Source organism: Castor canadensis, chromosome 12 (assembly GCF_047511655.1).
Source record: "Castor canadensis chromosome 12, mCasCan1.hap1v2, whole genome shotgun sequence".
NCBI classification, from domain to species: Eukaryota; Metazoa; Chordata; class Mammalia; order Rodentia; family Castoridae; genus Castor; species Castor canadensis.
The window spans coordinates 53,246,055-53,260,761 of NC_133397.1; the positions used below are offsets into that span (position 1 = coordinate 53,246,055).

A 14,707-nucleotide genomic window follows, 5' to 3' on the forward strand; every position below is an offset into this window, starting at 1 on the left:
GAATCTTTTTTGATAGCAGCTTTTCATACTGGAGTGAGGTGATACCTTATTGTGGCTTTGATATGCATTCCTCAGATGATTTAGTATTTTTCATGTATCTGTTATTCATTTACAATCATTTACTTTTTAATTAGGTTGTTCTGTTGCTATTCAATTTTTTTTAGTTCCTTATATTTTCTGGACTAATCAATCCCTCGTTAGATATATAGTATGTGAACAGTTTCTCCCGTTCCATAATTTTTTTTTTTTCCGAGACAGGATCTCCATAGATAGCTCAGGGTAGCCTCAAACTTGGGATCCACCTGCCTCAGCTTCCTGAGTGCTGAGATTACAAGCATGTGCCATTCTATAGAAGATATATAACCACTTTATTGAGTGAAGGAGTGACATGAGAGCTGTACATAGTTTATATCCTCAATTTCGTAAGTTAGTAACCTTTTATACCCTATAGAAGTTAAGACATAAAAGATCCACCCATATGGAAAAACAATGCTATTTCCAAAATGTTTATGTTTAGCATAAGTTTAAATCACTTTTTAATTTACCTTCCTTTATATAACATGAGATAGTTCAATAACATATAACTGCAATTAAAAAAAAAGTAATCAGTACTGTGTTCTCAAAAATCAAGAAAAGAATAAGTATTATCAGTCATTTTTTTTTACTATAAGAGAGGATCTAACTAAGGGTGCTGAAAAGTGCTGGAAAAAACCACCATTGAAGGAGAAAATGTTGATACTGTGAGGGAATAGTCTCTAAACAATATAAAAACCACAAATACTAAAAATAGATTGATGTGGGCACACTAAATACTATGAAAACAGCACACCTATCCAATAAAAAGGCACAAAAAGAACTTCTGACTGCTGTAAACATTTTTAAAAATTCTTTACCTGTTGTTTCCTAAATTTTCAAGGCAACCTTCGATGAATCTCATCCGAATCTGTCTGTCCGTAAACCAACATACTAAGGAACAGAGAAGTTTCTCTGCTTCATTTATTAATCCTTCAGAAAGATTAACCTGTTTTAAAAAAATGTATTTGCACAAAGTTAAATTTATCTTGATTGCATTTTGCTAAAATTATGCACTTTTGACTTTATTAAATAACTTACTGCATCATCATCTTGCACTATATCCCACAACAAAGTGTTTCCTTTCTTGCAAACATTATCCAAGTTAATGTCTGTCACAGCATTACTGTTGAATTGATGTTTATGAACCGCAGGTCCTGATGGGGCAAAACGTGAAATACTATAGTGGAATGCAGATGAATGAAACTGGGAATTACAGCACTCATAAAATTAACAAATCCAAAGAAAATTTTAGACCATGAAAATTCAACATTAGCACAATTACTTCATTTATGAATGGAAACAAAGAAACTGTTGACAATTAAGGTTAGAATGAAATAAGTTTTATTTCCTTTATAATAAATATGATTAATATTTTTCACATATCAAAAGAACTGTAAACACTTGAAACACAAATTAAGCATAAAGAAGAAAACTTCTTTAAAATAATTCCCAAACCAATGTACATTTCTCTAGATATTCTCCTATACAGTTTCTTATAACCCCTATAGGGGGGAAAAAAAAAAGCAAACAATTTTTGTTGGATAATTTGCTCAAAATATTCAATTAAACAATTACATTACATACCGCTAAATAATCATTAGTTATATTAAGCAGAAGCAAAGCACAGTTTTGTTTTTAAACAGCTTTACTATGAAATTTAATGACTGCATGGCATTAATGGTGACCATGACCCAGGTTTTTTTTTTTTTTTGGGGGGGGGAGGAGGGTGGGACTGGAGTTTGAACCCAGGGCTTTGCATTCTCAAAACAGGTGTTCTACTGCTTGAGCCAGGCCTCCAGGTCCATAACCAAGTTTTTTGAGCATTTCACCACTCCGCAATGTCACCTATGTCCTAGTTAACTCCTGAACTCATTCTCTAACTCTGTTTTACTATTATCATAAACTAACCTTCTGTAAAAATTTCATGTAAAAGAAATTATACAATATGTAGTCTTTTCTGTCTGGCTTCTATAATTTAGGATGTACTTGAGGTTTATCCACGTTCACACATATTAGCAATAGTGTATTCCCTCTAATTAAAGAATCATACACTGTTAGATAAAAGAACTGCATTTTATTTTATGTCTACCAGTTAAAGGATATTTGGATAGTTCCTGGTTTGGGGCTATTATGAATTATGCTGCCATAAACATCTGTGCAGTAAGTCTTTGGATAGGCATAAGCTTTACTTTGTCTTGGGTAAATACCTAAGAGTAGAATTGCTGTGTCATGGCATATGTATAACACTAAGAAATTGCCAAATGATTGCACCATTTTCCCATAGGCAGCTTATGACAATCCCAGTGCCTAATCTTGTAACTACTCAACAACTTTTTAATTTTAGCCATTTGAACAAGTACTTAGCAGAATCTCTGAGTATATTTTTATGTACTTATTAGCCATTCCTATACCTTCTTATGTGGGGGAGGGGACTGGGGTTTGAGCACAGGGCTTCACCCTTGCAAAGCAGGCACTCTGCCACTTGAACCACACCTCTAGTCCATTTAGCTGTCTTTATTTTGAAGATGGGGTTTCTAGAATTATTTGCCTGGGCAGGCCTTGAACTGCAATCCTGCCAATCTTAGCATCCCAAGTAGCTAGGATTACAGGTTTAAGCCACCGGCACACAGCTGTTTCCTATGCATTCTTTGGTGAGATCAATCTTTACCATTTTGTAATTAGGCTGTCTTACTATTGAGTTATAAAAGTTCTTTTATATTCTGGATATGAGCCCTTTATTAGACACATAATTTAGTACTTCTCTTGTCCTTGGACTGTCTTTTTTTTATGTTTAATTTTTTGTGGGTTGAAATGCTTTAGTATTTACCTTTTAACATTAATTTATTAAAATATAATGTACATAATATGGTAGAGTACATTTCTACCACCCACAAAGTTCCTTTCACAATCAATCCCTACCTCTCTCCCCAAACAATGTATTTGTAACTAAACTAAGCAGGCACTGAGTACATTTCTGTCAGGACAGATTATTTCTGCTTTAAAACTATACATATATAATATACAGCATACTCTTCTGTTTCTAGTTTCTCTTACTCAGAATGTTTGTTTTCTGACATTCATCTGTGGTACTCTTTCCTCTTAATTCAATAAATCAATTAATTCCAAACAGGCTCTTATGAATAAATCAGGTATAAACACTCACGTACAAATCATTTTGCAAATATGTACACATTTCTCTTGAATAAAATCTGTATCAGGAATTGCTGGGTGAAATGATAGGTGTACATTTAACTTTCTAAGAAATTGGTTCCTGGCACTGCAAAGTTCTCCAAAGTATCTGTATTTTATAGTCCTCGAGAACAATGTATGAGAGTTCGAGCTGTTGCACATTCTTAATGTTTTACCCATTCTGATAGGTGTGTAGTAGTACCTCATTGTGGTTTCAACTTGCATTTCCCAGATAACTAAACATTAAGAATGTACTTATTGGGCTGTGAGTATCTCAGGGGTAGAATGTTGACCTAGTAAGTGTGAGGCAAAAAACATTTAATGTTAACTGTTGATTATTTTTAACAATGTGATAAATTATTCCTGCTTTTAAAAAAAGCAGTATTTTTACTTACTACAGAATCTTACCTTGACTAAGATGTTCATGGTAAATAGATGCTAAATTGGGAAGATGTTGTTGGAGATGAGATGTTAGTTCTGCATGTGAATTAATTTGAACTAGTTCTTCTTCACATCCAGATTCTTCACCATCAAAATCAGCCATATTTTTTTCTGATTTTGCACTGACCTGAGAGCTACTGCAACTTACATCATCTGCACTTAGCATATCATCAACCATATGCCTATAATACAGAGAAAAGCACAAACTTAGTAATTTTGTGGATCATGAAAAAAAATCTCCCTTAAAATATTTGGCAAATATTATAATATAATCAGAAATAAAGACTCATTATTTTATTTGTGGAAGGGTGCTGAGGATCCAAAATATGGTTAACAAAATGAAATATGGAAAACTTTTAAAAAGCTACAAAGAGGGCCAGGTATTTTGGCATATGCCTGTGGTTCCAGCTATTTGGCAGGCAGAATCACCTCTTTGGGAGGCTTTTGCCACCTTGGACAAAAGCACAAAATCCTATCTAAAACAGCAAACTAACTGAGGGCATTGCTCAAGTGGTACAGAACTTCCCTGGCAAACTCAAGGCGCTTAGTTCAATCCCCAGTACTGCCCCCCTCAAAACAGCTACAAAGACCCCAGTGTTAAACTTCTTGAAAATTAAACAATATACACATATATTTTACAATATATACAGATTAATACACATCACTAGAACAATTTAAAAGAGAACCACTTTGGGAAAGCTCAAAAATACTGTTATAAATTTTATGAAGTTAAAGCTACAATATGAAACCATAAACAATTATTTACATTTATTCATACAACTATAGAATCAAATTGAGATAATTAAAGGAATATATTACAATTTAAGACTATAATCTAGGTAGAGTTAATACTAATTTGGAGCGACTGGAGGTGGAATTAGTGATACATGGCAAACTTAGCATGTACAAAGCCCTAGGTTCAATTCCCAGCAACACCAAAAAAATTTAAAAATGAGAATTCTCCCAATTCATTTCCTTTAGCTCAACAAAGGCATATTAAGCAGCACACACCTCTACAGAATACTGTAGTTGGTATTCTAAAAGAATATGAGGACAAAAGGATGAAAAGTAACAAAGAAAATTTGTTCAGGGTTGATTTAGAGACTCACAAATAGTATCATACAGACAATATAGAAAAGGATTCAACAAAAATTATCATTATATCTTGTAGGGGTAAACCTGTAAGATTTTAATGGATTGATTTTTTAAAAAATGTCTTATGGGGTAAGTGTCAAGACTAAAAGATGTGCAATGGTCTCATCTAAATATACAGAACCTCAGTTTTATAATGAAGTAACTTTTGTCTTCATCAGGAGCAGTGCTGGTGTCAATTTTGAATGTGCCTATTTATAATCTCAGACATAAAATATGAGTTTCTTAATCAGAGGTGATTTTGGCTTTAGGACATTTGGCAATGTCTCTAAAGACATTTTTTGTAGTTACAAATGAGGGGATGCTACCGGCATTTATAACAGATAGATGTGCTGCTAAACATTCTATAATGCCCAAGGCAGCGTTCACATCACTGTAATTCAAATAAAAGAAATATCCAGAACAATACTGTCTTAGTTTGGATGGGTTACTGATGAGAATAAACTGAAAAGGAAATAAAGTGACATGTGTAGACCTATAGTTCAAGCAAGCAACTAAACTGAATTCTGAAAGGACTGGCAAATTATCAAGTCTTAGAAAACTTATCCTAATAAACTATACATTCATGTTTCACCAAACTCAAAATAATATTACTGTAATGACAATAACAGTAGCAGTTACCACTTACTATATAACAATTACATTAGCCCAAGAAATGCTCAAAATAAACTCCTAAGAGAGATATCCTATTACCATTTTATAGGTTACAAAAAATTGAAGGTAAGAAAAACTAAGTATGATACCACAAGCAAGTGACAGAATCACTTATTATCAATACTATGGGTATATTTCACAAATAATCACAAAAACTTTATCCTGCAGCTTACCCTTACTAATATCCTAAAATTAGATGGTGGCATAAAATTTCCCTTTCCATCATTCAAGTTTAGTGGAAGTTTCCACAAACAATTTTACATCTGCTTTTAGGCAATTATTACAAAAAGATGAAGATCTAAATCTATGTTGTCTAATATAATACCTACTAGGCATACATGTGGCCATTACAAATATAAAAAGTGGCCGGACTAAATAGAGATACTCTGCATCCCTATTAATGGGATCTCGGGGATACAGCTCAGTAATAGAGCACGTGCCTATCACATGTGAGTCCCTGGGTTTTATTTCCAGCTCTACAAACATAAACACACACACACACAACTTTAAAACTCAGCAAGGAAAAAAAAAAGACAAAATACCTTAATTTTAACCTGGCTTATATGGAAATGGTACTTAAATATTACAGGTTTAAATAAAATATATAATTAAAATGAATCTTACCACCTTATTTTTTTTCCTATAGTGTTGAGAACTGAACCTAGAGTATTGTGGCACACTGGGAAAGCAGTCTACTACTGAGGCACATTCTCACACCTTCATTATACTTCTTTTACATAAAATCTAACATTACCGTATTTATGGCTTGAATTTATACTTTAAATCATATTACTACTACACAGCACTAATGTAAAATAAACTGCAACTTAAGTGGTAGGTATGATACTTCCCCCCAAAGGCAATATACACAAAATATTTATTTTTAAGTAGGCTTACCCATCATGGTGGTGGTGGTGGTGGTGGTGGTGGTGGTGATGGTGGTGGTGATGCTGAGGACCAATAAACTGCCGACAATTGAATAATTCATTCCCAATAGTCTCCCCAAGGAAATCCCCAGTTCGTGTGATACAAGATTCCTGAGGACCTTGTGCTATGTGAGCAGCATTCATTTCCCCTGAAATACCATGTTCTGGGTCTTCAGAATGAGCACAAGCATCCAGCATTCGTATTCGATTATCTACTGATGGCAATGACTCAGTATTAAAAACCAGGTCCTTCCCTGTTCCACTGCTTGTCCCATTTCTTTCAGATGGGCCCTGGGATTCCCCCAAGCAAATGCCAGCTTGACTTTCTAGCTTTCTATTTCGAAGATCTGTACTACAACTGCTTTTGGGAGGATTATGACCACGATCATCATCTTCATCTTCTTCTTTAAGGGCTTCAATATCTGCAATGTCTTCTGACTGCACCTCACTTCCAGGACTCCCAGCTGACTGGCTCGCATGGCTAGAGTTGACTTCATTGCTTGACCCATCACTATGCCCACTACTGCTACCAGGACCACTGCTTCCATCTTCACCACTGTTGGCAGTTTCATCAGAACTTCCCTGCATGGATTCCTGTATTTATAAACAAATACATTCAAAAATTCAAACTAGTAAGAAAAAAGTAACTCATATGGACACACTGTGTTTTTTTTTTTAAAGGTTGCTATAGCACTGCCCTATTTCTTTGAACAATACAAAATGGAATCAAAATCTCAAAAGATGTCAAAAATACTACTTAGAAAAACCAACAGGGATTATATTTGTATTCCCAGTCCAAATGATAAATGTGACAGAAAACTTTTAAAACCCTTTAAAAAGGGAAAAACTATTTACCTACCTCCGTGTCTGAAAGTCGCTGCTGTACATGTTTGGTTCTATTAATAAGTTGCTCATCCATTTCAATATCACTGCCTCCACTTTGATGTGTATCACTGTTATCACTGCTTTGAGGACTCGCTGCAGGTGACCCTATACAAAATACACTTTTAATTTTATTAACATTTGTCTAATTGAGATTATCTTTTAATTCCTTGAGCTATTTAGCAAAGTTCTATGTTAAGTAGTCAAAATACAATCTTTAAATTTGCCAACACTTGTCAACTATTTTTCTTTTTGGGTGATACTAGGAATTGAACTTGGCCTTGCACTTGTTAGTTTCTACCACTGTTTGTTTTTCAGATAGTGGCTCAAGCTTTTGCCCAGGCCAGTCTGTACAGAGATCTCTACAGCAGCTGGGATTTCAGGTGTGTAACACCACACCCAGCATCTTTTCTACTGGTTTTTATGGTTTTGTTTCCTGGTGGTACTGACACACCCAACTTCTTTTTAAAACAGGGTCTCATTAACTTCTGCCCCAGTTGGCTTCAAACCACAACCATCTCTGCCTCAGAAGTAGCAGGGATAACAGGTGTGTGCCACTACACCCAACTCCATTTCATTTTTTTCTAAAGAGAATACACATGATTTCAATTAAAAGCCAAGATACTAATAATTTTAAACAAAACTGGTAAAACGTGGGATAGAGCTACAGCTCAGTGGAATGATAAGTACCTTCCCTTGCCTAGCATGCTTGAGGTCCTGGGTTCAATCCCCATCACCACCAAAAAAAGAAAAAGAAAAAAAAAGGGTAAGATGGATAACTAAGACTGATGTCTTCTTTTTAAAATGAAATGTATGACTCTAATACAAATATATTACTATATAAAACCAATCAACTCAAATATCACCCAAACGATATAACACTGTCATGCATATCTAAGACTCAACTTACAAGGTGATGGAGCTGCTCTTCTGAGCTCTTCTTCCTCTGAAGGAAAAGGAAAAAACAGGAGGAAAATATTCTAAGTCACTGACCTTGTTTGGGATAGTGTATCAGATGCTTATATAAATAACATAATCAACAAGATGTAGATGGAGAAACCTGCAAGTTGTTGTGGGTGTACTCAGAAAAACCTAAAATAGTAGCATGTAATGTGAGGAGACAAAAACTGGATTTAAGTTTAGTTTTAGAAAGACCTTGAAAGATACCTGACATACTAAAACAATAACAAAAACTTTCAAGGAGAAAACACAAAAACACAACTCTATTATTATGTTCTATCCTCAAAATTGTTTTAAAGAAGGCTTTTGTTTATTTTTTAAAGTAACTAATCATGCTTAATTAACCCTTTCATGTACAGTCTACCTCCGATCCCAAACTTATCTAAAAATTAAGACTGAATCGTCAGTATAGGCTAAATATCTCTAATCTAAAATGCTTCAGACCCAAAGTGTCTCACATTTTGGATCTTTCCAGATTTTGGAATACTTGCAAATACAAATCTTGGGGATAGGACCCAAGAAAGAACACAGGATTCATTTATGATTCATATATGCTTTATATGTCACTTTCCTCATCAAGCTTATTATACACATAGCCTAAGAGTAATTTTATACATTATTTTGAGGTCCACCTTTGATTTTACTAATAAATTTTCCATTTTCTGTCATCATGTCTTTCTTCAAAAAATTGTAGATTTTACAACATTTTGAATTTAGAACTTTCAGATTAGGGATTCCCAACCTGTATTAGCAGAAAATAATTAAAATTTGAGTCATAAACTCAACTTTTGAACAACTACTTTCAAAATACAAGACACTTTACTAACCTTTTTTATTTCCAATGGGAATATTAGTGTTTAATAAAGATGCAAAAGAACTCTGTTTAGATAGTTGAGCCTTAGCTGCCAGTGCATTATTCCACAATGCCTTAATTAACATGGATGCCAAGTACAATGTCTAAAAAACAGAAAATAAAGTTGGAGGCACTCAGGCAACATTGGAACAAGTTTAAAGGGTTTTTTTTGACTACGGAAATGCCAACACTAAATAAGCTACAAGTGAAATTATCTTAATAACAACATAAATTGTTATTTTATGAAAGAAAAAATTACCTGTTCAGTATGAACACTTGGCTCAAGAGCTGAGACCAGATTAAGGAGATGTCTAAGTGGTACTGGATCCAAATTCTTGATGAGCGAAGGAAACAAGTCATGAATATACCGACTACAATGTTTCAACTACAAAATAAAAGTAGAGGCAATAGTTGAAGTAAATAACTTGGTATGAAAGAAGTTACACAGTTTGCAAAGCCAAGACATTTGCCAATTACCAATATATGTTAGTAAAATACTAACTACTAAATATCATAAAAGGCATAAAAACATAGTGAAAATGAAATCTGACTTAAACTCATTTATCTTAAACTACAACCTTAATTTCTTAGTCATAAAAGGGAATCCCACAATAAATAAAAATTCAAGTATAATGAGGATTCCAATGAAATTTACATACTTATTATTAATTTTAAAAAAAAGTAAGGGCTGGGTGTATAGTTCAGTGGCAGAGCTCCAGAATAGCATAGTATGTGAAAGGCCCTGGGTTTGATCCATAGCACCACGAGGAGAGGGGAAAAAAAAAAAAAAGTTAAAGACTAAAATGAAGGTAAACTATAAAATTACAAATAAAACAAATTACAATTAAGAAAAAAAAACCCACAAAAAACAGGTCCAGCACCAGTGGCTCACACCTGTAATCCTAGCTTCTTGGGAGGCAGTGATCAGGAGGACAGTGGTTCAAAGCCAGCCTGAGCAAATAGTTCTTAAGACCCTATCTTGAAAAAAACCCAACACAAAACAGGGCTGCTGAAGTGGTGGAATACCTGCCTAGCGAGCATGAGGACCTGAGTTCAAATCCCACTACTGCCCCCTCCCAAAAAAAGGTAAAATATTATTTCAGGTATATTACCATCTTACAGTAAATGTTTAAAAGATTTCTCTTATCAGAAAAGTCTGTTGTAACAAACCAAGAAACAAAAAGATTCTGTTACAAAAAGCAGAAATATGCAAATACATGAGGGAAAATGTATTATTTATGAAGATGTGGCTAAATATTACATATGAAAAGCAAATGTCTTTCATACCTTAAGCTGCTAATTGCTAAATTAAGTGAAAGAACCAAATAATAGACCAGGAATTATCAATTTGAGGGCTCTTAAATGTAAAAGGTTAAGATTTCCTATTATTTTTAATACATAAGAAGTCTATATGAAAATGACTATTTTTTCAATCTAAGGCATTGATTTTGATTTTTATATTTCATAAATAAAAACCTTATGAATTATCTTCTGCTGCTGTATCACAGTAAATAAAAGTAATAAAATAATATTAGAGGAATTCTATGTTGGTGAAACTTCCTATAAACTATACTACTTAAGAACTATTTACTTTGTTCTGTAGTATTTTCTAATGGATTACTAGTAATCCATTAGAAAAACAATGGCAGTACTTTGAAACTACAAATATTCTTTCATTTTAAAGGTAAGTGAATAATCATGTTTACTTCTTTCTTATGTCTTATCTAAGAATGTTAATTTTAACATAATTAAACTACAGTAACAGTTCATACTTGCTTTTTGCCAACAAATGACTATGGCAGAGTTACTCTAGATAGTTTTTCTAGTTAAAATGTGATAGAGAATATAATAAACTTGATTTTTTTTGCCAATTTAATCATTAATGGGATTTCCATAAGACTTTTCATATCAAATATCTTGCCTATCTTTAATTAAAAAGATCCTTGAGAAAAAGATCATGAAATCTTTTAACTGAAGCAAGAAATATATTAGGCCCTTTTAGATGCACACATTAAGAAAATTAATTAAACTACAGAAACCAGGCATGGTAGTACACACTTATAATCCCAGCAATCAGGAGGCTGAGCCAGGCAGATCCAGAGTTCAAGGCCATTCTTGGCAATATAGTAAACAAACAAAAGAGCAAAGGAAAAATTTTTATTAAGATCACACTGACACTTTTTCCTCATAATGATAGCAATATGAAGCTGGTTCACAAAATATTCTCAACTAGTTATCAAAAGAGAGGAAAGGACATTAGAGAAGATGACAGGAAAAAAAAAAGTGCCAAGAATCCATATCTGCCTCTAGACAACTAATGTAATAGGAGAAATTGTATGAAGAATCTATTCAGGAACTATAGTCTTAAGCTGAACTCTTACATCTGGCAAAGGAAAATCTGATTGGTAAACTGTGTAAATATTAGCCAATTTCTGCCTTTGGTGCCACAGCTGTAGCCATTCCCAACTCAACCCCAATCCCAGCCCTATGGTAGATAGCTATATAAACACACAGGTTTCCAGTGCCCCTTTCTAGAGCCAGAGTGAGAAATCAGAACCATATCCTCTAATACCTTAAATTCTGTGTTCCAACTGGTGAAGTTCAGGTACTGAGGCTAGCTGCAATTGTTTCAAGAAAACTATCTTAAGTTATTACCATAGGATTTAAAGAGTTGCACTCATTATTTGGCAGGCATTAAAAAAGCAGTATTAACTGAGGGTATTATGGATGAATATGAAACATCCCCAACAGGCTCATGTATTAAAGCTGGTGGTACTATTTTGGAAAGTTCTGAAAACTTCAGTAGGCTGAACTTAGCCAGAAGCAGATCCTTAGCTAAAATTCATATGGAAAATAATACAAAAACATTCTAAAAATAAATGAGGAAGAACTAGCCCTACAGGATATTTTCTCAAAACTACAAAGATGGGAGAAAGAAAGAAAGAAACAGGTTTCAGCAAATAGTCTCTTCAAAGGCCAGTCAGGCCATGTGGTCTCCGTTCACTCATTGAATTTTCCCTCTGTAGTGGGGAACTAGCTATAGACAATATGTAAAAGAATGGGAAAGTGTTGCAATGAAACTATTTATGCTACCAGATAGCCGGCTCATAGGTCTTAAGTTTACCAATCCCTAGTAGAGATCATAACTAGACAAACAGGTTAGTCTAGAAAGTTCAGAAAACTGATCATGACTAAATTGATACTTCAAGTCAGTGAAGACAGGATGAGTTACTGAACAAAAGAAACGGACAATTAATTTAAAAACTGGCTAAAAATCTGGATACATATATGATACCTCAAGCCAAGATAAATTTGAGCTGCATAAAACATTAAAATATAAAATTTCAACGGGAAATGTATAGAAAGACTCTAAAGGGGAATTCTTTTATAATGTTTAGAGTAGAGAAAGTATTTCAAACCATGAAAAATTCATAGGCCATAAAAAAATTCAACAAATTTGAAATCAAATTTGAAATTCAATAACAAACACCATTTAAGACAACACGAAACAATATAAATCTTAGTAACAAAATACCAATTGTATTGAAATTAAAAAAGCTAGAAATAAGAAAAACAAGCAAAGCAACTGACAAATGGCAAAAAAATGTGAACAGATATTCCCAGAGAAGAAACCAAGAATAGCTCTTTAACCTAAGATATGGAACCTCAAAGTAAAAGAAACACAAATTTAAAACATCAGAGATCTCTTTTCACCCACCAAATTAACAAAAAGCAAAAAGTTTAAGGAAGACACATTAAGGAGGCTAAGAGAAAAGTAGCACAGTTAAAGAATACATATACTTTAAACAAGCCATTCTACTTAAGTAAGAATTCATCCTCCATAAATTTGCTGTAGGAGGAAATGACTGTATTTGAAGTTACTTATTACAGCATTCTTCAGAGTTAAAGAACTGGGAAAAATCATGCACATGATATGGGGATTAGTCAAGTAAATTATACATACAAATAATGAAACGCCATTCAGGCTTTAAAAAAAACTAACGGGCTGGGGAAGTAGTTCAGTGGTAAAACATATGCTTAGCATGCACAAAGCCCTCGGTCCAATCCTGGCACCAAAATAAATAAATAAATATACACATATACACACACAAATAAGCACTTTATATACTGATGTGAAATCTCCAGAATAAATTATTAAGTCAAACAAAGCCAAGCCTGGCATGGTGGTACATGTTGATAGTCTAAGCACTCAGGAGCTGAGCAGAATTGTTAGTTTGAGGCCAGCCTAGGTCACAAGGTGAGACCCTATCTCAAAAAAAAAAAAAAGAAAGAAAGAAATAAGCCAAGTCTCTCTGGTATGCTACATTTGTGAAAGATAAAAGGGAAGAAAAATGTATTCAGTCAGCTATTTATAGAGAAATCTGATGCAGTTGAGATGATTAAAAACCACATGCTTCAGAGATCAGAAGTGGATGGGGCAATGTTTAATATGTCCTTTTATATTTACTTTTTGGATTTTGAATCATATGGATGGATATATATGGCTATTCAAAAGATAAAGAAAAAATAGTACAACAAAAAAGAAACATATGACATTTAGAATATAAGGTTAGACTTTATAAATGAGAACGAAAGGAAAATGTCTCTCTTAAACCAAAATAATTTCCTGAAGAAGTTCTGATTAACTGTGATTTCCCTCAGTTCTATCAGTACCACATGGTCTCAAGCCATACCTCAGGTTCCATTCCCAGCTTTTCTATATTAATTTACATCATAGGGAAGTAAAGCACTTAGAAAACTTAAGAAAGCACTTGATAAACAGAACCTCTTAATATTACCTGCGCTGCAGCCCAAATGCAGTCAATATGCTGAGTACTCAGTCGTCCTTCTGCTGCCAAGAAATTCAAAATCACTTGGCATTGTTTGATAATCTGGAAAAGGAACACTTAATATAGTTATCTCTTAAAAATACTCTCTATAGAATACATAAACGATGTAATTGTTTACAAACCTCAATATGTAAATTTGGTCCAAATATATGCTCTACTACATTGTTGCTAATAAGCCAATCTGCAAGTTCTTTTGCAATGGACCTAAAGTCAAATGATAAAACATTAAAAGAAAATTTTAGTATCCTATCCCATGTCCAAAAGGCAGACTCAGTTAAAAACCTGCGTTTATTCTTCACACAATTAGTCACAGTATTGTAGAGCAAAACTAAACTATAACAAAAGCTAATATTTCCTGAATTTATAAATAAGTAACAAATAACTGAAAAGATAGGATAAAAAACTAACAAAAGGTACCAAGGTGAGAATATCAACTCCTAAATTTTGCATTCCCACTTTAAAATTTCCATAGTAGGCACTGAAGCATTCAGGAAAAGATTTCTCACTATGGTCTCTATAATGCAATCAGTAAAATAGGAAAGTAGATTACCAAAAGGATGAAGCCAGGAAGAATTATCCCCAAACTAAATTTTAAGTTTCTTGCCTGATACTAATTAAGATTCTAATGACGAATGAAAAGGGAAGTAATAGGCATATTATAAGGAAGTGGGTAGAATATTAAAATAAAACTATTGATATATTTTAACTATTTCTTGGTAGCCCTG

The 14,707-nt window shown here is 33.6% G+C and overlaps 1 protein-coding gene across 6 annotated transcripts in view; it reads right to left on the bottom strand.

The window, feature by feature from the left end:
- Usp34 (ubiquitin specific peptidase 34) overlaps positions 1-14,707 on the bottom strand; it is a 194,577-nt gene that overhangs the window by 125,002 nt on the left and 54,868 nt on the right. For all 6 annotated transcript variants that reach the window (XM_074049804.1, XM_074049807.1, XM_074049805.1 and 3 more), the window contains 10 exons: positions 14,105-14,186; positions 13,932-14,024; positions 9,392-9,517; positions 9,107-9,236; positions 8,230-8,265; positions 7,297-7,427; positions 6,409-7,031; positions 3,673-3,887; positions 1,114-1,229; positions 894-1,021 (listed from right to left, as the gene is read on the bottom strand). In XM_074049804.1, the coding sequence (XP_073905905.1) occupies positions 894-1,021; positions 1,114-1,229; positions 3,673-3,887; positions 6,409-7,031; positions 7,297-7,427; positions 8,230-8,265; positions 9,107-9,236; positions 9,392-9,517; positions 13,932-14,024; positions 14,105-14,186 (1,680 nt within the window). The remainder of the gene's footprint in view (positions 1-893; positions 1,022-1,113; positions 1,230-3,672; positions 3,888-6,408; positions 7,032-7,296; positions 7,428-8,229; positions 8,266-9,106; positions 9,237-9,391; positions 9,518-13,931; positions 14,025-14,104; positions 14,187-14,707) is intronic.